The sequence below is a fragment of the Panthera onca genome, chromosome B3 (genome assembly GCF_046562875.1).
Source record: "Panthera onca isolate mPanOnc1 chromosome B3, mPanOnc1 haplotype 2, whole genome shotgun sequence".
In the NCBI taxonomy this organism is placed as follows: Eukaryota; Metazoa; Chordata; class Mammalia; order Carnivora; family Felidae; genus Panthera; species Panthera onca.
Window position 1 is genome coordinate 124,952,144 of NC_138344.1, and position 23,718 is coordinate 124,975,861.

The window sequence follows — 23,718 nt, forward strand, 5'->3', positions numbered from 1 at the left end:
CACCTAGGGAGATAGTGCTGCCCTCCAATTTACCCCCACCCACACTGCACGCTAACATGGGGTCAGTAACACATGATTTCACACTTAATTGGTAGCTAATTATTTCAGATGTGCTAGTTTTATTTTCCCGGATTAGCTCCCCCACGGCAGGAATTCTCTCCTTTCACACCATCTGTTAGCACCTACTCAAAAGCCCACCATGCCCCAGGATTAGCTGGCCTTGCAGATGGAACTCTGTGACTGACTTCTACCTTTCCAGAAAACGAGCCATGACAAGCTGCCCCAGTGGTTATGTTAGGGCAAGGGAGGAGGCAGAAGAGACTGTGACTAAGCATCCCGCTCACTTTTAGGATCTGTTTAATCATTTCCTATTGGTTTGCCCTGAAATGGCACCACTGAGAGCATAGGGCAAAACATGCGAGTGGGTCTAAGGGATCCACCTATGAGGCACCAGCGCCCAGGAGACAGATGTGAGCATGCGTGTACACATGCGTGCATGTGCACTGGCATGAGTACAACACCTGCAGCCTAAAGCCAATAAAGGCCTTCTCAGCGACTTTAGAATTTTATTGTCCACTGTGGCTGCCACAGATGCTTGGGATACTTGCTGGAAGCAACGAGGAGAATTGGCCCCACACGTCTCGGAAATGTGGGGGCAGGCATATTAAGTGACAGACACTGTGCTAAGTTCTTCACATCTACTCTTTTATTTATTCCATTCAGAGGCGCTACCAGGTCGTCCTGACCCTGTTTCAGTGGTTGGGAAACTGGCCAGAAGGGGCAGAGCCAGGATTGGATCTCGTGCCTTGGTGAGTCTAGCAAAGACTTCCTGCATGACCACAGTTCAACGCTATGGCCATATGTGCTGACAGAACCAGGATCAAGCAAAACTGTTAGTCCCCAGCCTTTTTTTTCTTCCATACCCAAAGCCATTGCTCACCAGTAGAAGCACTGAACTTTGGAGAATCAAATGATTCCACAAGGCTGGCCTCTACACATACCTCCAGCCTTGGACAGAGGAGAAAAAGAGAACCCCACTGTTAACTACCAAAGTAAGTTGAAAAGCTGCATCCTCCCTCCTCTGCATGCTCAGCAGCTAATTGAGGTTAGAGCCATAGAAACCAAACAAAAGGCTCCCAGGAGCCCACACTGCCTAGCCTAACTGCTGCCAGCCACTGTGGGAAGAGAAAAAGGGAGCCCCTCCCTCCTTCATTCCTCAACAGCTTAATGAAGATTTGGCCTGTCATCTTCCCAGGAACAAATTCTGTGGCTATCTGAAAGGGACTGATTTTTATTCTCAAACAACATAGCAGATCCGCCTTTGAAACCAGAGTCAGCAATAAAATGGGTCATAAACATGTATATGAGGTTATAAGACCTGAGAGGTGACTGGATTTCTCCCAGCCCTAAAATGAAACTCCTTAGGAAGTCCCTCAATGTCACCACTGGGGAGGGAGGGAAAGTTGGTGGAGGTCATGGCTTTCACTGTGCCACTAATACAGATGGCACTTTTTAGGCCAGGACCTCCTTGGTCTTGAAGCTACAGGCTTAGCTGCCTGATGCCATGTACCAGCAAATGAGAATATCCAGCTTTCTTTGCAAGTTAGGCATGATTCTGAAAAAAAGCCACATTCACACTCTAAAATGTCCACGATTCTAGCATACAAATGGCAGACTGAGGGACTGACCAACTGAATGAATAAATAAGTACCATAAGAAAATACTATCTTTGAATCCAGCAAAGAAAACCCAATCATTTTCTTCTTAAAGTGATTTTTTAATCTTCTTTAAATCCCTCTTTCAGGGAGAGAAATTTCCCGGGAAGAAGCTGTCATGATTCAGATATTAGAATATTTTACTATTAATATCTCCAAGGGCCTTGAACTTCTTTGTCGTCTTCGAAGAACTAAGCTGACAAGTTGGCTATTTCTGGGACTGAGCATGTCTAGCTGTTTTCACAAAGGGAAGAAGTTATCACATGAAAACAGATAGATTTTTCCTTTATGGGTCTAAGACATGGTGATCATAATAACTCTAATTATTATTAGTGACTCTAAAAATTATCATGATTTTATTGGACGATATGACATCTATTAAATACATCTACTATATCAAGTGTTTTTCTTTGTGTATTATAGTGTTTTTATTCACCTTCATAACAACCCTCTAAAACTGTTACTAGATGGGTCTAATTTTGCATATGAAGACACTGACGCTTGGGGCCCCTGGGTGGCTCAGTCGGTTAAGCGGTCTGATTCTTGATTTTGGCTCAGGTCATGATCCCAGGGTGATGAGATGAGCCCCAGGTCAGGCTCTGTGCTGGCTGTGGAGCCTGCTTAAGATTCTCTCTCTCTGCCCCTCCCCTCCTCAAAATAAAATAAAATAAAATAAATAAAAACAAAGACACTGAAGCTCAGAAAAGTTAAGTGCATTATACAAAGTCAAACTGCTAGTAAGTAGGGAAGCCAGTGTTCAAATTAGGCAGCTAGCCTCCAAAGGACTAGTGGTTAGATGCTAAAGTGATACCTCATCCACTGCAACGGTATATGAACACAGCACGGGTTGTCTCTCTAGGAAGTGCTTCCTTCAAAACAAGAGGTGTTCAGGCAATGACTACCAGAGTGAGAACTTCAGCGGCACTCGGGATTCAGGTCCCTGGTGATACTCAGCTCTTCCAATTCCACTGCATTGCACTACTTAGTATCAACACGCTTTTATTTTCTAGGTTTGGACGGATCCTATAGATAGATTTTTCCTCTTTGTCAGAAAGTATGTCATTCAAAGAGCAGAGGATCAGTTTGTGATCCCAGGTGATATCCCGATTCCTATCTAAAGAAAAGGTCTTGGTTTGCACACCTGTTCTGAAACTGCCTCTCTGCCTTCGTCTTGGAAGCGGACGGCAATCTGAGCTTGTCAGAGTTTCTGTTCTAAAGCCAGTCTCTGCAGTGGGAAAGATGCTACACGGCACCTGCAGTGCACATTACTCTCAAGCAAGCTCCAGTCAGAATGGATGTCAAAGTTCAAGCACGGCCATGAGGCTAAAGATAATCCTGATAATAAGAGGCCAGGTAAGACTCCATTAAACCAGCCTTACATAAGTCACCGTGGTGCCTCCAGAACATTAGTAACTGGCCAAACCAATGCCCACGTCCTCTCTGTTGGAAGTGCTGAATCTAACAAGTACCTATAAAAGAGAAGTGAAATAATATATTTGTTGAAAGATGGCTCATTTTTCCTCCCTGTTTTTTTCCTTCTCTTCATTTACTTAAATATTAGGACACCATTCAAGTCTCACCACACATTATACAGCTTTCAAAACAAAGGAGTTTGATAACGTGCTGAGTTCATCATCCAGCCATGAATTAATTAAGGTAAGAATCATGACCAAGTTTCTAGAACCTCTAAAATAGTGAAAACAACCACCTTTTATTTTTCTGAGGGCCCACAACTAGAATTCTAGCCCTTAAGCAAGCTCTTCATATCTGTCTCCCTTTCTGCTTCCAGTTCTTTACCAATGTCTCCAAAATGCCTTTCCTGGGCATCTGGAAGAAAAGGGATCTTCCTTTAGGGATCTGAAGCACGTGGGCTGTTGTTACTTCCACAAGTGAGGCTGGTGCAAGGAAGCCCTGGCAAGTGGAAGGCAGAGATAGAGCAGGGGAAGAGCGGTGAAGAATAAACACGCCAGGAGGTTTGGAAACACCCGACAGCAACTGGTGTGCCACCACAGGGAGCCAGGCTGCTCTCCTGAATAAAGACGTACTGCCCCTTCAAGCCATCTCACTTCTAAAATTAATAAGTACTGGGGCGCCTGCATGGCTCAGTTGGTTAAACGTCCGAGTCTTGATTTCAGCTCAGGTCATGATCCCAGGATCGTGGGATCTAGCCCTGCATCTGCCTCTGTGATGAGCATGGAGCCTGCTTAACGTTCGCTCTTTCTCTCCCTCTGCCCCTCTCTTCCACTCACGTGCGCACACACACTCTATCTCTAAAATAAAAAAAAAAAATTAAAATAAGTACTAGGGATGTAATGTATAACATGATGAGCATAGTTAACACCACTGTAGGATATACAGAAAAGTTACTAAGAGAGTAGATCCTAAGAATTCTCATCACAAAGAGAAAATTTTTTAATTTTCTTCTTTTATACGAGAAGATGGATATTAGCTGAACTTACTGTGGTAGGCATTTCACAACATATGTATATCAAATCATTCCATGGTACACCTTAAACTTATACAGTGATGTAAGTCTGCTACTTTTTTCAATAAAACTGGAAAGAAAGAATGCCTTCCTTCCCAAAAGACTGGCTGCCAATTTTAACTACAAGAGTCAGCACTAAAAATGTGACCCTTTCCCTGTATGAAGACTGACAAGAGATACTCTCCAAGAACCAGCTCTCTGTGGTAATGGAAAGGAAAGGAAATAGGAAGAACTGAGAGAAAGAAAAGAAGAAAGTAGGGAACAAGAGATCTTAGTACAAACCCTAATCATGATGCTCTCAAAACTGACCAAGTATGTCTTCCCCACCCTAACATTCCTGCCGTTTCCATCTAACAAGATGTTCAGGGACGGTCTGGAGAGACAGATGAAACAGAAGAAGGTGCTGGTTGAAGAAAAGTCACTGTTTCACCTCTCAAGAGCTGTTCTTTCTTTTGGTTCCATGGACACAGCTGGACTGTCAGTCCTGTGGCTACATGAAAAATCCTGCATCTACAAGGGAGATACAGGACAGAATGGAGGGAGGGGAAAAAGATCTAAATTAGAGGGAGACCAGGATTTCAAACCACAGCTGTGCATTCCACAAGCTTCATAAATAATATTCTTGGATTTACTATGGAGTCAGTCCTGTCAAAATTTACACTACAACTTGAAACCTAATTGAGGAAGGTCTTTCAAAAAAATGTCAACATGAGGGGTGCCTGGGTGGCTTGGTCGGTTGAGCGTCCGACTTCGGCTCAGGTCATGATCTCACGGTCCGTGAGTTCGAACCCCGCGTCGGGCTCTGTGCTGACAGCTCAGAGCCTGGAGCCTGTTTCAGATTCTGTGTCTCCCTCTCTCTCTGCCCCTCCCCTGTTCATGCTCTGTCTCTCTCTGTCTCAAAAATAAATAAACGTTAAAAAAATTTTTTTTTAAATGTCAACATGAGAAAAGGCAACATTGAAAAAACTGTTTTGTTAAGAGTAAGAATTAATGAAGCATATTTAGGGGAGAGAGAATTTAGTGATGTGGGAGAGAGACAAATACACAATATGCAATGGGGTGGTGCTTGAAGGAGCTAGGTTCTTGATGAGGCAAAAGGATCAAATCAAAACTTTGGTTTTTAGCAGAGCTTAGCAGCATAGAGACTGTGAATATCTGGTAGGAGTCACCCAGGACTGACAACTGTCCAAGGGTATGGTGGCAGGTCAGGGTTCTCTGAGAACTCTAAGGCTACTCATAGAGTATTGAAGAAAAAAACTGCCTTTGGGGTCCAGCCAGGGTTGGAAAGCAAGTGAAACCAGGAAATCACCCAAGAAGTTCCAGCTGAAAATGAGATCTGAAGCTTGGTATGTCGTAGAACAGCTGAGAAGACAAGTTCCAGTAATAGCTGACATCTATATAATGTTCCTGGTTTATAAGGTAACTTGACATTGCCTACTTCACCTTATTTCTCAACAAATCCTGTGAGGTAGTCAGGTAGAGTGGGTATCACTATCACTGTGTTCCTGATGAAGACATGGAGACTTGGAGAGGTGAGGTGATTTGCCAAAGTCTTATCGCTGCTAAGCTGGAGAGCAAGCCCTCCAAATGCTCATTTCACTACACCACGACCTCAGAGTACTGGAAATATCATTAAGGGAAAGATAGACTTAAGAGGACATAAGTCAAGGGCCAACATCAGCAGTGTGATGTGCATGAACTGGGCAGACAGTGGTAGAAGTGGGGCACTGGAGGTTCACCTAAAAGTGTGGAATGATGGCAGCTCAACAGTGGCACCGAAAGTAATTTAGGGGAATGGGCATTACATTAGTCCTCCCAAGGTTTGAGAAATTAAGGCCACTGAGAGAGCAGGGGAAGCCAGACTCCTTCAGGACAAGGAATTATGAGGAACACACTATACAGGCAGAGAAGGCAGGAATATTTCCTCACCAGCAGCTAGGGTTCAACAGCTACAAGACGGCTTGGGGTAGAGTGAGTGTATGCATTAGTGAGTGAATAAATGAATGGAAGCCAAAGGAGCAGGGCAGAGGGTTCTGACCTCCAATACATGATCAGCAACAGCACGGCTGAGCAAGATTTCAGGCCAAGAGGTGGTAGGGTTCCATCAGTGACAGGAAAGGAGGTAGAAGAGGTCATGGAACCTTCCCAAGATTCTAACTAGAATATTAGCGTGAGGATGTGAGAACTTCTGTGAGCTTCAGCTGAGACAGCATACATCAAAGTAGCTGATGGTGCCTGGCAAATGGTAGGTACTCAATAAGCTTTGGCCAAAGCTGCAATTGAGTCACGTGGACCTTGGGGAGTTTTCTCCTCACTGTTGACTTGTCTCTCGGTGAAATGTTTACTGATACTATTCTAGGCAATGTGTTTGAGGTGATCCAATAAGGAATCAGACATTGGCATTGCTCTTACCCCCAGGGCACATCTGATAGAGACTACAGTATAATCGGGTGGCGAATATTCACTTGGTCAGCAAATAATTATCAAGCATCCGCTATGTGCCAGGCACTGGTGATACATCAGCAACATCACAAAGTCTCTGCACACACAGAGTTCATGTGGGTACGACAATCAGAAACAGGCAAATATCCTCAGGTGGGGTTAAGTGCAATGGAGAAACATAAGCAGGTAAGGAGACAGTAAATTGGGTGCAGGTGACTCTGTGTTAGATGGGGTGATCCAAGGAGGTGGTAAACGAGCAGAGACCTGAATGGAATAAGAGAGCAAGATGTGTGAAATTATTGAAGAACAGCCTTGCAGACAGAGGGAACAGCAAGGGAAAGAGCCTAGAGGCACAGAACACCAAGTGGGCCAGTCTGGGATGAATATGATAAACAAGAAGTTGGTAGGGACACAGTGGAGCTACTGAGAAGTGACTCCTACCTTGGGGTGTTGGTGCATCTCTGGGGCGCATGACAAGGAATCCAAGGTGGCTTCCCAGAGGAGTAGGCACTTGGGCTGGACCTTAATAGAGAAACACCATTTGTACTCGTGGCAAAGGAACACTGCAAAGCAAAGTCCAAAGGGAGGAAAGCAAAAGGTGTATGTGTGGAGAACAAAAAAGTTTGGTTTGGATGGAGAGCACATTTGATAGAGGGAAATGGTTAAAAATCATACTGGAAAGGTAAGACAAGGCCAGAATTGAGGGAAGACGGAGTGGGCAAGAAATGGCAGAAGGTAAGGAGACATGTAATTTTTGAACATGTACTATCCACTAGGCATGGGGATAGGTACTTTGTAATATTTCACTTAATTTTTATTTATTTCAATATATTTCTTAGTAAATACTTCCTGATACACATTGTCAGCCTCATGTTGTAGGTGAGAAACAGGCTAGGGAAGGTTACACCTGAGTGTAACTCGTGGATGTTGAGGTAAGGAGGTCAAAGTTTGGGCAGGGGAAATCACAGAAGGTTTGTAAACACAGGAGGGACATGGGCAGCACCATGCCACCCTGGATGAAACAGGCTGCGACTCCAGGACCAGGGGACAAGCAAATGACAGTTCAGATCTCAGACTATCAAATTCTGGGATTAGTGGTCTTATTTCTCTTGTATTCCCAAGGCCACAGGGCACAACGCTAGGTCTACATTAGGTTGTCAGATCTTGATTAATAATCTACCTGACCTGAAGTTCAAAAACAAGAAAAGCACAGCACCTGTTCAATGTACTCCTCCTTGTCTTGTGAGTGGGGTTATGTGTGAGACACCGGGGCTGTTCTTTCTGACAAGTCAAAAAGGAATGACTTACAGGTCCTTTGACACTGAAAAGTTGCATTTGTTTGTTTTAAATAAAACAGATTGTAACACACCAATACAATGGAACACTACTCATCAATAGAAAACAATGAATTACTGATACATGCAACATGGATGAGTCTCCAAATAATTATGCTAAGTGAAAGAACCCAAATTAGAGAGGCTACTGTATAATTCCATTTCTATAAATTCTTGAAAGTGCAAACAAATCTGTATAAGCAGAGAGTGGGTACCTGGGGCGGGAGGTGGGGGGACAGTGAGAAAGGGAGGGTTACAAATGGACACGAGGAACTATTGGGTGTTCCTCAGATATGCTCATTATCCTCATTATGGTGATGACTTCACAGATGTATATGTGTGTCAAAGCACATCACGCTGTACATTATAAATATTCATAATATAGTCTATGGCTATTACACTTCAGTAAAGCTGGGGAAAAATATAATGGTGTAGAGCTTAAACAGGGGCCCTGTAATCGTATGAATTTCTATAACTTTTGTGGCATAGACTTCTCATGTTCATAAATATTGGTGTTCTCTGCTTTCTGGCCACATACTTAGGCCACATTTTCCAGCCTCTCTGGCTGTAAGGCGTGGCCAGGCCCTGAGCTCTGCCAATACGATATTCTCCTTTCCCTCCCACCCACTACCTGACTGGAGGAGACTCTGAGGACACATCGTAGCTTGGGTCCCTGAACTCTGGAGCATGGAACCCTGTCCCCATTCTGCATTCACAGTGGTATGAATGAGAAATAAACTTGGAACCATATAGAAACACTGAAATCTTGGACTTGTTAGAGTGCTTAGTCTCCTGGACAAGGACATTATATAAATAATAATAATTAATACTTAGCAATATAATATACAGTCTATTAAACCTATAAAGTATAATGTAAAGTGTATCATTAGTATAATGTGTTATATAGTACATATTAATAAATTAGTGCATTAATATTCCTAATACCAACATTAATATTGGTAGCAGAACAGAGAGCAAACCATTGAAACTTAATAGGTTAGTTTCCTCCTCTGTGAAAAGGGAGGTTTTTCTGCTTATCTCACAGGCTATAATAAAGAATAAATAAAATTATGTATGTGAAAGCTTTTTGAAAATAAGCATACCTTTCACCTACAATATAATTACCATAACTGCTATTATGAATATCTCTATTTTATTTCCTGAGTCCTAGTTTATGGTTTTACTTCCAGTGAGGTCCAGGTGACTTTTCTTTGTTCCAAGCCAGAAAGACCTCACCCTTAGCTCTAGTAAGAGCCTCATACTTGATATGATATGAGAAGACAGAATCTGAAGACCATTCATGGGGACCATTTTTTTTGGTACAAGACGGGAGACACATGGGTAGATACATTCAAATGTAAATTCATAGATAATGGATACATTAAAAAAAAATAAAAATACTATCCACTATTCTTTTTTTTGTTGTTAAAAATTTTTTTTCAAGTGTTTGTTTATTTTGAGAGAGACAGAGACAGCGCAAGTTTGGGGGGCGGGGGAGGGCAGAGAGAGAGGAAGAGAGAGAATCCCAAGCAGGCCCTATTGTCAGCACAGAGCCTGACATGGAGCTTGAACCCATGAAACTGCGAGATCATGACCTGCGCTGAAACCAAGAGGCAGATGCTTAATCGACTGAGCTGCCCAGGCACTCCTACCACCCACTATTCTTCATATTAGGGGCTTCATTTGTATTTTCTCATTTTATGAGTTTTCCCCCAAAATCTGAACCTGAATTTGATTTCTGGAAGGTCACAAGGGAAGTGACAAAAGACAGATGTATCGATAATTGAAACCATCACTACTGGAAAAAGGACCTGAAATGTCACTGAATGCTAACAATTCACCAGCAGCAACAGAGGGATCACAGCAGTATGGGGCCTGTACGCGCCCACTCAAGAACTCCAGTCAACTCCTGGGATTTGTTTCAGACTCTCCTGGGTAGTGCTACCATGCACATAACAACAAAAAGTTGTGCCAATATCATATTTGAAGTGGGTAAAGTAGGACAACTTCAACGAATGTCACCTCTTCATTTTGGAATTAGTGACCTTAATCTAAACGATGCCACAGTTAACAGATAAGCCCAGAATCTCAATGGCTTATTACAAGATTTACATCTCACATCTGTCAAGAATCCGCCACGGCTCTGTCGCACATCATTCCAAGGCCCAGGCCGGAAGAGCGGCCCCTGTCTAGACCATCAGACTTACCCCCAAGCGTTGGTGGGCACTGCCCTAAGGATTCAGATGCTGGCTAACATAGGTCTCAGTATTTAAAAGTACAGACCAAGCTAAAACCTGTTAAATGAAGTGTATCCTATCCTCCTCGATGAGTATGTGTTCATAACAAACCAGAAGGCCAAGATGGAATGGCAGCTTGTTGGACCCCTTGGGGCTCCACACAGAAACATCACTGTGTAGGAGGAAGTGGCCCCGCCTGAGGCTTGCCCCCTTCCTTCTCCTCCAGCCCAGCCCACCCCAGCCTGCACTGGGGAGGCTCCCCCTGGCCCCACACTCAAGCTCCATTCTCAGCCCGTCGGCCTGGGGCTGCACACACCAGCAGTGTGGGCTGTGCCCGGGTGCACAAGTCCAGGACGAAGCCAGGGAGCAGGCCTGTGGCTCTGTAGGAAGAGGGTCCTGGAGTCCTGGGTACAGGGACTGTGCTCTGGAAGATGGGAAGTGAGGCCCAGTGAAGCCAGAGGAACACCAAAACAGGGTCCAAGCCAGGGTCTGCCTGAGGGTGACATGTGGGGGCTCTGACAAAGGGAAAAGGAGTGGTGTTGGAAGCACACGGAACTCTGTGCCTGAAGTATCACGTCCACCTGCATTTCACCGACCAAGCCTGATGTCAATGGGGCAGGAATATAATATCATTCTGCAGGAGTGTATATGTGTGTGTGTGGGGGGGGGGGGGGGGGTGCTACATCAGAGAGAGGGATGGTGAATATTTTCACCAGGAATAGCATCTTCTTTCCTTAGACACAGTACTGGGATGTTTAAGGAAGGAGGGGGGAAATATTCAGGAGTTTGAAAATAAACATTAACAGCTCACAACTGGTTGATTTCTAAACGCAGTGAAATGGCAAAGTGCCTTGCAAATAGCAAACACTCAGTGAAAAGGGGGGAACTGGACTGAAATATGCCAAAGTGGAAAATGCCCCCACAATCCCAGCATCCTCTGCAGGAAAAGGACAATTACTTGGCAAAAGGAAAACAGTAAGTCTCCCGGGATACATTCTGGCTCAAACTAATAACGTGTTGCTTGAGGCAACCAATTTGTACAAAACAAGCCAATCCTGAAGTCGGGGGAGGGGGGGAGGGTGAGCAGGCGGGGCATGCAAGTAAACCTGGCAGCTGCTCCCGAAACCCCCCGCTGTCCTCCCTCCCACCTCTTCTCAGGAAAGCTTTTCCTCCGGATCTCACTTCTGCAGAAAAAAGGCAGACACGAGTAGTTTCACAGGCATGTTGAGTGAGCCCACCCTTCAGCCAATGAGATCTGAGAGAATAAAAGAAACTGCCTTTCTGTAAAGGTAGTTTATAAAAACTAGCCAGACATAAAATAGAACATATTTGGGGCTTGATTTAGCTGTTTTTCTACAACTTTAAGAAATTTTCTTACCACAGACTGGATGCTAGCTCTTAAATAGGAGGAATTCTAAAAACTACATTATATTGCCATCATCACAATGGCAACTCCTTACCATATTCCAGGAACTTTATGGACCTGGTCTCATTTAACCCTCAGAACAAGCTTGCAAGGTCAGTATTACCATTATTATTTCCATTCCGCAGCTGAGACACTAAAAGTCAGTATGATTAAATAATTTGCTGACGGGGCACCTGGGTGGCTCAGTTGGTTGGGTGGCCGACTATAGCTCAGGTCATAATCTCGCAGTCTGTGAGTTCAAGCCCCGCGTCGGGCTCTGTCCTGGGTGCTCAGAACCTGGAGCCTGCTTCCAATTCTATATCTCCCTCTCTCTCTGCCCCTTCCCTGCTTGCTCTCAGTGTCTGCCTGTCTGTCTCTGTCTCTCTCAAAAATAATAAACAACAAAAAAAATTTAAAAAGAAAACAATTTGCTGAATATCACAGAGCAGGAGAGTAGCGGAGATGGTGTTGGTCTATCAAACCCAGAGAATGACAGCTTTCCATTACACTGTAACTACCTCCTGCCAAGAATAAACAACTAGCATTACATAAGTGAAAACTTAAACACAAGTACATGACTGCAGTATCTGAAATACTAGCCACCCCCCTCTAAAGCAAAGAGGCCAGCACTCAATACTCTCCCCCAACAAATAAGCCTGCCCCAAACAGACACATCTACCATATAAAAACTTTCAAAACAGCTTCTGTAACATATTTAATTTTCTAAATTCATTTTTCATTTTTTATTTTTTCTGATTTTTAGAGTGATCTAGGAATATTATACATAATTCAGATTTGCAGAAATATAGTAAGGAAAGTCCCTGAGATAATCAATATTATCAGTTTGGGATATATCTTGCCAAACTTTTTTCTATATACTTAGATATACACACACACACACACACACACACACACACACACACACACAGACGAATACAGCAAAAGTATATACAGGCCAATATAGCAAAATGATTATACATTCTATCCTCTAACCTTTTTCTTTTTTTTTTAATGTTTATTTTGAGAGAGAGAAGTGGGGAGGGGCAGAGAGAAAGGGAGACAGAGAATCCCAAGCAGGCTCCAAGTTGTCAGCACAGAGTCCGATGTAGGGCTTGAACTCACAAACCATGAGATCACGACCTGAGCCAAAACCAAGAGTTGCGCCACCCAGGCACCCCTTTAACCTCTCTTTTTCAATTAACAGTATAATTGGATCACTTTCCCTGACTGCATAGCATTCCATTTTACTTGATTACTTGGTTGGATATTTGGGTTTTGTTTGCTTTTACTAATATAAACAGTGCTGCATGGCATACTCAGGTACATGTCTAGTTATTTTCTAGCGACAAAATAACAGTTACAGAGTGTGACATTTAAATTAATACTAAGGGTTAGAAAGGTCTTTCCACACTCCAGGCATGCAAAGTCACAATTCTCCACTCCCAACACAAGAATGCTTTCAATTATTTACACTTTACCAAGCTAACAGATATTCTTGTTTAATCTGTACAACTGAATAGGGATTAATCATCTCTTTATATCACTTCTTTGCATTTCTTCTTTTATGAACGAACATATTTACTTTTGAACTAGCATGTAAGCCAAAGAGTCTAGCAGGACCCACCAAGCCATTCTGTAGATAAGCAGGTGAAAAGGCTGAGCGAGGGATTTATTAAGCATAAGCAATTCCTTTCCCCTTACTATAGCTGTGGGAAGTAGCCTCTAAGTGGAGCATCAGATGCAGATTCCAGTTTCTATAGCAAGTCACACTGCTAATGATGGTTCCAGAAAGACTATAGATGACGAGTGTATAGTGTCAATCTGCATATCTTGGGCAGGGAAGGGAGAAGACTTTTAAGTTGTGTTTGCATCATGTTATGGGCTGAACTGTGTGTCCCCAAATTCATACGTTGAAATGTTAACCCCCTAGTACCTCAGCATGTGGTTGTATTTGGAGACAGGGTCTTGAAAGAGATCGTTAAATTAAAGTGAGGTCTCAAGGGTGGGCCCTAATCCAGTATGACCATCCTGTAAGAAGAAGAGATCAGGACACAGGCACACCTAGAGACAATACCTTTTGAAGACATAGGGCAGAGACTTCAGAAGAAACCAACTCTGCTAATGTCTTGATCTCAGACTTATGGCCTTCAGAATTATGAGGAAATAAATTTCTGTGGTTTAAGCCATTCAGCCTATGGCCGCCCTAGTAAACAAATACAATTAGCACTCCACATAAGTTGTCCATTTCACAGTAAAAGAGCTGATGAACACCCTTGGTGCTTCCACTTTGAAGGGCTAACATCTTGTTGACATTTATAACCCTGTGTCTAGCACTTCTCTCTGTTTCTAGATGAACTGTACGATGGTGACATGAATTTGTTCTTGAGGCTCATGGCAGATATGACTCCTGCCAAAGACAGCTGCCCTTTTAGAGGAAATAGCATAATCCATTTCCTCACTTGATCCATAATCTATTTCCTCGCTTAAGCTGAGAATTCATTCTCTCCCTTGAAAGAAGCATGAAAAGTTAACTCCCATTTCTGAAGAAAGCCTATGTTAATAAAACATTAATAAAGAGCCTTTCTAAGCTCTGAGGACTTTGCAAATGGAAGGAAGAGATGCCACTGTGGTAAAGTCAGGTAGGGTGAGAACAGATCTGTTAGGAAAAAAGCACTTTAGCACATCTTCAATAAGATGGCCTGCCACTCACTGCAAAAGAGCCCCCAAAGAGAATTACAAAGACCCAGACCTTGTCCCACCTAGACTTCAGCACCAGGAAAAGAAACGTGTGATCTAAAATACATTAGCTTGGGGGTCAAGAGACTTTCCATGGCCATGTCTCATCAAGGTGCCAAAATTATTAAGAAAAAAAAACAAAAAAAACCAACATGATTCTTTGGATCTGAGGGGCTTTTAACTTGTTCATGAGTGAACTGAACCCTCAAGAAAGAGGATCCATTGCTTATTTCAGGGGGGAAAAAAGAAGATAAAACGTTTAGAGAGGACTGAAATGAAGAATAGCCAGTTGTACCTGGCCAAAAATCTCTTAGGGTTTTAAATGATTCAAAGGGTGGGTAAGGGACAAGGAATTATAAGGCCTGACTCTGCTGCTAATACTTAGTCCTTGGCTTTTCCCCCCCCATAAAATGAAGAAATTCTACTAAGTGATCTCTTAAATTTCCTCTAACTTTAAAGGTCTATGATAGTTAAAGGATCCAAACCAATCATTATGGTCCCAGACAAAATACGAAGCCGTCTATTTCCAGAAGCTTCTGGGCTAATGACAACACTTGAGAGGGCATGGCATACTAGCACTGTGGTTTGAGCTTTTTACGTCCACTGATATTTTGTTGAGTTTGAGTTAACATTTTATTACCTGAAAAAAGCACAGCTCATGATTCTTTTTGGAGCCTGACTTTGCTGGGTACTGAGTGCTTTGCACAAGAGCCTCAGTGAGCAAGCCCTAATCTCATTTACACCAGTGATATTATACCACTCACCCGGGGAGCTACTTAAAGTGGAATATAACATCTTAAATGGGTGAATCTGATGACATACATTTAAAATATTCCATAAAATAATTAAAAATTATGACCAGATAAACTCATTTCTATTTTCCCAAATTCTCTTTCTAGATGAGTGTACTTGTGACCAAGGTACCTGGAAGCAAATTTTTCTTTTTTCTGAGGTGGGAGGCAAGGATATAACATTGATGCAATCTGGCAACAAGAGATGTGACTAAAAACATCCACTGGACACCTCATTAGTTCCAGACACTGTACTGGAGACCAGACTGTTGGAACAATCCAAGTAGGAAAATATCGGTGTTGCTGCCCTCAAGGACCTGAGTATCGTCGGGAAATGAATGAAAAACTCAAAGACCTCTCTTGCCAAAAATAGAAGAGCTGAAACAGGTACTATGACCTAGAGTAAAGCTGGGGAGAGAACTTTCTCAGGGTAGCTCACTCAGGAATGCCCCATCTTTAGGAACATACACGGCACAAAGTAAGGATTCTTCATGAGAAAACTTCTTTTGAATTTTGTCTTAAACAATCAGTAAGACTTTGTCATATGGGGAAAAAAAAAGGAGTTACTCAGGGTAAAAAGCAGGAGTAAGTAGAGGAATAGAAATGGAACATTTTGGGGCACCTGGGTGGCTCAGTTGGTTAAGTGTCTGACTTCAGCTCAGGTCATGATCTCATGGTTCATGGGTTCGAGCCCCATGTCAGGCTCTGTGCTGACAGCTCAAAGGGTGGAGCCTGCTTCAGATTCTGTGTCTCCCTCTTTCTCTGTCCTCTCTCTCAAAATAAATAAATAAATAAATAAATAAATAAATAAATAATGAATAAACATTAAAAAAAAGAAATGGAACATTTTGAAGCATAATGAGAGAAACAGTATGATTGGGGTTCCATCCATTCTAAATACTAAATGTCTTTTGAATCTGTTCAGTTTCCTCTAATCTAATCCAGTCCCCTAGACCAGACCACCATATACGCCACCCAGATTACTGCAGTATGTTAGCACTACCAGTAATATAACCAATAACTACCATGATTCCCAAGGAGCAATGAGATGAGTGATCCTTTGAGATATCTGTCACAGTGATAATGTGATATGGAAACACCTGTGATTTCTGTTGATGATTAAGTGGGAGGTACTTCTAGTACCACTGGGGTTTGTTGCCTGCATCCATAATTGAGGGAAATGCTCATTGTACTAACTTCCCTATAGGTGAGAGACAATAAATACCTATCCTCCAAATTCATGGCCCCTCTGGATTCTAAGTGGTCACAAATACCCAGTATTGATCACCTATTTAGAACTGAAAGAACAGAACATCTTAAACTCTGCCTTCTGGGACTGGGTACAGAGAAGTGGTCCTTCCAGTGAGCTTAGCCACAAGAGGGACACAGCTGCAGAGTGTTGACAAGCCTCGGTGTCAATCTCAATTTTGTCACTTAACTAATGTGTGGCTCTGGGCATTGGTGTCCTCATCTATAAAAGGAAAATCATAAGACTGAAAAGAACACCACAGAAGATAATCAATAAAAGGCATCTCAGCTGTCACTTCCTCTTTAGGATTGACGCATTAGCAATTCTACAAATGACTTGTAGAATTTGATTGGAGACCACGTTTGTTTTTTTAATTTTTTTAAATGTCTATTTATTTTTGAAAGACAGAGAGACACAGAGTGCAAGCAGCGGAGGAACAGAGAGAGAGGGAGACACAGAATCTGAAGCAGGCTCCAAGCTCTGAGCTGTCAGTATAGAGCCCAACACAGGGCTGGAAACTCACAGACCACAAGATCATGATCTGAGCCCAAGTTGGACCCCCAACTGACTGAGCCACCCAGGTGCCCCAGGAGGCCACAGTTTTTAAATTAAGTGGTCCCACAATATCTAGTTTAGATTCTCTGTTTGGAACACAGCATCTTAAACTCTGCCACTCTTTCTCAGATTTTGCTCCACACATTTGGTTTAATAGCCACAATAACCTATTTCACTAGCACAGAAAAGCCTTCCCCAACTCGCCATCTTTGCACTGTGGTGACTAAATAGGGAAGAGACTGCACAAAGTATAAGACAGGTGAGATTCTGAGACACCCAACTTAGCGAGTACTCCCCACCATACCCACACACAACCATGTACATTAATTTTTAAAAAACATTTAAAAGGTTACAGCAATAACAGGAAAAACAAAATGAATGGAGACCGCTGGAGAGCTGCCCAACATTTTTTGAAGACAAGGGAAAGAGGCGTCCTTCCACACGAGCTGCTCCTACGTGTCCTCTTAATTCCTTCCCATCATGAAGCTACAGTTCAATTGGCAAACACACTTAGGCATACGTAAATGGAGAGCAGGTCTGGGGAGAAGGGTCTCACAGACCCATATGAGAATAGTTGATTTCTTCCACAAAGATCCGCCGTATAATTTCAATGTGCCAGGCAGCATGCTGAAAATGTAAAATGAAGAACGTGGTGTGGTTCCTGCTTCTAAGAGGGCCTCAGTTGAGTGGGACCCCCAAACAAGTCATTGCTGTCTAATAAGATGAGCTCATAAGGCACATTTGCACTTACCTCCTGGGGAACGCATAGGAGGCAGCAACAGCTGTGCAAAAGGGTCTCTATAACCGCTTCCCACAACCCACTGCGTTCATAAACACTGGCCTCTCATGGCACCAGGCAGGTGAGCCCACAAGACAGAGTTGGGTTGAATTCCAGCACTACCTTTTTGAGTTGTATTACTTCAGCCAAACCATTTAAACTCTTTAGCAATTGTTTCTGCATCCATAAAATGAGGGATTAATATCTATTTTTAAGATTGTGAAAATTAGAGATTGTGTGTGTGTGTGTGTGTGTGTGTGTGTGTGTGTGTTTAGCACATTCCTGGCATATAATCCATATTCCATAAATAGAAACTATTTTTAAAATTATGTATGAAAATCCTTTGAATGGCAAAGAATCTGTTTGCAGATTATTACATATAACTTACCTATTTCTGTAGTCATAACAACTGGCAAATACCAGTTTTACTCAATAAACATTTGTGTTTCTGAGAAAACTTTAGAATCTCTCTGGAGAAACTTTCAAAGAAACCAGTCATTAGAGGTGTTTTTGCCTGTTTGTTTGTTTGTTTGTTTGTTTTAAGCACTGACTGAAATCCAAAATGCACAACTTAATAGGGACAAGAGTATCAAGGATCCCGGGGCACACTAAAAACAGAAATGTGGCCAAATTTATATACATTAATGAAAGAGAAAAATGATGTAATTTGTTTCTTAAAAACTGTTCTACTGTTCTTTAATTTTGAGGAAGAGACTATTGTTTAGGAAGAATATGAATATTGATGAAATTTGTAGCTAGGCAAAATAATTTAAAAGACAAATTAATTCATTTTTGTCTTCGAGGAAAATATATTCAAGGTAAAAAAAAATCATGAAATATGAATGTGTCTTGAGAACAATAAGAATCCCCCTGTTAGCCCACCATGCATGATGATAATTACTGTTTACCGGGAATCTGGACCCCCAATTCCGGTCTACTGCTCTACCAGCTACAGCAGGAGCAGGACAAAACCGACAACAGAGAAACATGTCACATCTTGTAAGGAGTCACGCACCCCTGATGATTCTCTCCCACCATCCTTAACTAACAACAACCAGAGAAACATTCTGAGCATCTAAAAAGTTCTTGTCACAAAAATTGAGATCTTAAGTCCATAGCTTTCTACCCAGCATAAACACTTATTTCTGAGACAAAGAGTCAAAAATCCCTGGAGATATTCTACTGCTCTGGCAGAATTCCACTGCGATCAGTTAAATGCAATGAATCAAGAACATATGGTCTACATTTGTTTTAAAACCCATGAGGGTTTAACACAAAGTCTGGCAAAATGTAGTCCTGGGTCTGTTGAATCTAGAATTGAAAAAAAAAAAATGGCCAAGAGGTGTAGCAGAGCATGAGACACAACAGGGCTAACTTTGTAGATCCAGGGAAATTCAAAGTATTTTTTTCCGGTTTCTCTGGTTTCCCAACACTTTAGCAATGGCATGAACTTCCAAGTCAAATTTGCCAATTTATGTTATGTACGGGTTTTACTGACCAGGTAGTCAGTATGGGCTAATGGAAGGCTAAATGTATTTTTATATGTACATAAATATATGTGTGTATGTATGTATACAAAAATATATATATAAAGTATACCTATATACACACATACATACACCTGCAGAACTTCTCAAAGTCTTTCATAACCTAATACTTGCTAGGACTCTCCAACAAAGAGGGCACAGCATGATCTAACATACTGGCCCCCGGCATCTTGCTTTTCTTGAACTGCTGCATGGAACACACTTGAGGGAAATGCTGGACTCCTAAACCCAAATGGGACACGGATGTCTGGGATGCAGATGACCCTCCCCACCTGCAATCTCCGTTCATTCAAGGACCCACTCAACTGACAATCATTAAACACCTGCTGTGTGCTCTATCCAGTCTTGACATTCCTCAGTTGGCATATATGCCTGAGCATTCTAATCCTACACTTAAACTCTGCACTTACCTGATAGGTAAAAGAAAATCAGAATGGAAGCCCACCACCTAAACAACAGCTTGCGCTACTGCAAACATTTCTGTGTTTTCTCTTTCCTGGTTGCAATGGACTTCCAAGGCAGAAGGCTTATTTTTATTCCCTTGACACTCTTCCTGTTTATCATCCCATGTAAAATTAGTGGCATTACAGAGCTCTGCTGACTGGCGAAGATGACAGGGCGTGCCTGTTATCTAGGGAAAGGGGGCCCCCTCGGGAAGTAGGGGGTGAGAGAGGAAACAAGTGTTAATAAAGCTCTTGCCTGTTCTCAGCTCTCCCGTCATTTGCTCTGGAGAGCTGCATCCCCGAGCAAATATTGGCATACTCTGTGATGTAACCAAGGTGAGGGGATTTGTTTGTCTTCCTCCTCCTAATTACCCCCTTGGTGAGAAAATGAGAAGAAAGTGTAGGCTGATCAGAGTCTCGCCCTCCACAATTGTGCTGGGAATCAGGATTGCCCTGCAGGGCTGCCGAATCCCTGCAGAAGTCCTGCCACAGAAGACAGGGAGGAGTCTGCGGCTTGCTGCAGCCCAGCATGGAGCAGTGGGGCCAAGGGACACAGGCTGGACCCGGGCCCCCATAACCCCCTGCACACATAAGATGAATCACAGAGTTTCACACTCACACAGCATGCTGCCAGAGAAAGCCGGGGCCAGCTAGGCTGAGGGGTCTCCTGATGGAGGCTGCAATTCTTCACCCTCTGCCTCCCTCTGCAGTGCTAAAAGGCATGGGGCAGGGGAGGCAGATAAATACCTCAAGTCTCCCCAAGGCAGTTCCTCCCAAGGACCCTCAAGGCCTCGGTACAGAAACTAACCACACTGAACTTCCCACAGCACCTGTCTGCATGCACGCATGGCTCACTTCGGAGGACTGCAAAACCCTCCTCAGGTCTCATCCCACCACGTACATAGTTTACCGTCCTCTTTAGGGCAGTAAAGGAGTAGGCAGAAATTATCCTTATTTGCCATATCAGAGGGAAATGAGGCACAGAGCTATGGAATCAGGATTTTATTTTGTGAATTCCTACTGCACTTTGCACTGTACGAAGCACCTTCACACACATCCTGTTGCCCAGCCTGGACACGGACCCTCTGCCCCACTTCCCAGATGAGGAACAACAGCTCCGGGGAGAGGGCTGTGCCCAGAAATATGGACAGATGAGGATCTGCTCCATGGCCTCATGATGATTTCGTTTATCCTGACCGAACGATCCAGCCTCCAAGTAGAGCCTTCCAAGAGTTGGCCACTGACACAGCCCTGGTGCCAGGCGGTGGGCAGGTAGTCAGTACAGAATAATAATCAGCACAGATCTCTTGGAAGCTCTCAATAGCTCAAATGAAAGCATTTATAACTTCTCTACGACTGAAGTAGAAAGATAAATGTCACAGGGTTAGAAATACTTGGTCACTCTCCTAAATCTTGTATTTACTTATCCAGGAAGAGTTAAAGGCTTTTCAAAGCCAGAACTCCAACATGACTACACAAGTCAGGATGTTCAGAAAGAGGCTCATGGAGGTCTTATATCTGGGGCTGTATCCAGAGGCGGTCCACACAGCCTAGGCCGCTCACCACCCTGCCTTTCATTTTTCCAGGGCCCAAAGGGACACTGCTTGCCACTTTTGGGCCTAGAAGAATAGGCGGGTGAAGAGGGAAGGGAGGTGGCTCTACCCTACACAGATGGAGGCATTCCTCTGGGCCAACCTGGACCCTTGGCTGATTACTAAAGAATGAGGAGATTTCTTTTCAAAGTAGAGTGTCGGGAAACGTGTTTACATAACACCATACTGTGGGCACATAGCAGTTATCTATCAGCACTCATATCTGTTAAGGGAACATGAACTGTTTCCTCAGACTCCACCTACTATACACCTTATTTAAAAACCTTTTGATTCTAATTACGTTAAACATAAACCCATGGCAAAATATGTTATATATTCATACGCACCCTCTACCCTATCTGTATAGAAGGTCTGGAGGGTAACTTAGCAAAATGATAAACATGATGACTCTGGGGCACCACTAGGTTTGAGAACCATGGGGAAAGGCTTTGGAACTTTGGTTGAAATCCAGGCACATCCATTTCTTAGTAGTACTGTCTCAGACAAGCATCTTAACCTCCCCGACTCAGGGTCAACTAGGAAATGGGGAGAAAGATTCCTCCCTCGCAGGACTCTTGTAAAGGCCAGAGATGATACACATCATGTACTGGCACACAGCACATGCTGTGTGCTAGCTATGATTACGATTACTTCTATAAAAAAGGATGGTTGCCAAAAGGCCATACCTCTAGCCTCCTGTAACTACAGAAACTATCTCGTGCTGAAGGAGAGATGTAGGAGCATCGCTCATCATTCTACAGCCCTAGTTTTGCCTTCGCTTCTCCAGAGTGACCCTGGACTCCAGGCCACTGAATTCCTGGTGGAGATGAAAGTGTGTTGGCTATTCTCCACATGCTTCACCCGCACCATCACCCCAAATCCATTCTCCCACCCTTCTCCACAGCTCTATGCCCTGGGGGCTGATCTCAGTGGGTTGCCTCACCAGGGCCCTGTGCCCTTTGACTTCCAGCTGGGATCTGCCAGTGGGAAGCACGAGCACAAGATCTGGGCATTTATTCCCCCCTACTCCCCACTTCACCAAATCTCTGGCAGTGGCTCTGTCCTTCATACAGCCACAGCACCTGTTGGCCAGCCCCTCTTCCCATGATTCTAGCTTTGCTGCCTCTGTAAGAGTCGTTTCACTAAATCCTCTTCAAATAAAACCTTTTTGAGGATACCATCTGCCACCTGCCAGGACCCTGATCAAAACAATGAGAGAAGAGGTTTTCTCAGTGGGAACTGTAATACTGTTAGCATGGCTTCAGAAAAGGGAGATACTGAAAACAATTATACGCTTTGGAGACAGATTAATAATGCCCAGTTCCGACTAGAACTCTGATTTTCATCACTAGAACCTGTAGGAATTAAAGCAATTTTCATCTAAGCAGAGAGGCCACTGAAAAAAACCAACCTGAGCCTAGAGGTCCTGACTTTCCCACTGTGACGGACCCTCCTCCACCTCTCTGAAACAGTAAGAACCCTGGGGCGAGAGAGGGGAAAACAACCAGATCCTTGCTGATCACTTATTCTGTGGCCAGCATCATATAAGTTGCTGTATATAAACTGTCTCACTTGGAGCTATTAACAGCTTGGTAAGGTAAGTACTACTATTATCTCCATTTTCCAGGTGAGGAAACTGAATCAAAAAGACGTTAAGGATCTTGCCCAAAGTCACACAGCTGGTACATGGAAGAATGAGGATCTGAGCAGTCTAACCCCAGAGTCTGAGTTCTCCTGACCAATGTGTTTGTTCTATGTGTACTCTATGGGAAGGCTGGCGGTTGAGGGCGAGGAGGCGAAGGAAGGGGTGAGTACAGCCTCTTTTCCTAATTGCCTTGGCTTCTGATGGTGCCTTCCCAAGATGAAACTTTCCCCACAGTGGAGATGGGCTTGTCACAGTTCAGCCACTGACCGTGATCCTCAGCCATAGAGATTAAACAGAACGGAGAGGGTGTAAAAACAAAATGCTATAAAGAACTGGGGCTCGTGAAGACAGACTATGATAAACTAGGATTCTTTGCAATACTATCAAATACCAAACCAAATCCTGTCTGAACCCTTTAGTCTGCAAGAAATCTCTCTCTCCATGTGTAGAATCCTCCAATAACATACAGCATAAGGACGAATGTTGCCCAAATTTGAAAAATGATCCAGAGACAAATTCCTAAACAATGTTTTTGAGAAAAACAAAATTATTGGATACACCTGGCAAATTTACCCACAGAGAAATTATTAGTAACTTGATTACTTTCAAAGGAAAATAATCCCTTGGGCCAAATAAACAAAACACCAAGAATGCACTACATCTATCCAATGCCATTCTAAACCTAACCCAGATACAGTGCTTATTAATAGGCCCTTATTTCACCTGCTAAGCCAGGCAGCATCCTTCCTACACCTCTTAGAAAT

The 23,718-nt window shown here is 43.2% G+C and overlaps 1 protein-coding gene across 4 annotated transcripts in view; it reads right to left on the minus strand.

Moving 5' to 3' along the window:
* The window catches only part of STON2 (stonin 2), a 146,168-nt gene that overhangs the window by 61,504 nt on the left and 60,946 nt on the right, over nt 1-23,718 (minus strand). For 2 of the 4 annotated variants that reach the window (XM_060620453.3, XM_060620454.3), the window contains one exon: nt 7,084-7,164. The exons of the other annotated variants lie outside the window; for them this stretch is intronic. In XM_060620453.3, the coding sequence (XP_060476436.2) occupies nt 7,084-7,164 (81 nt within the window). The remainder of the gene's footprint in view (nt 1-7,083; nt 7,165-23,718) is intronic. 4 annotated transcript variants of the gene reach the window in all.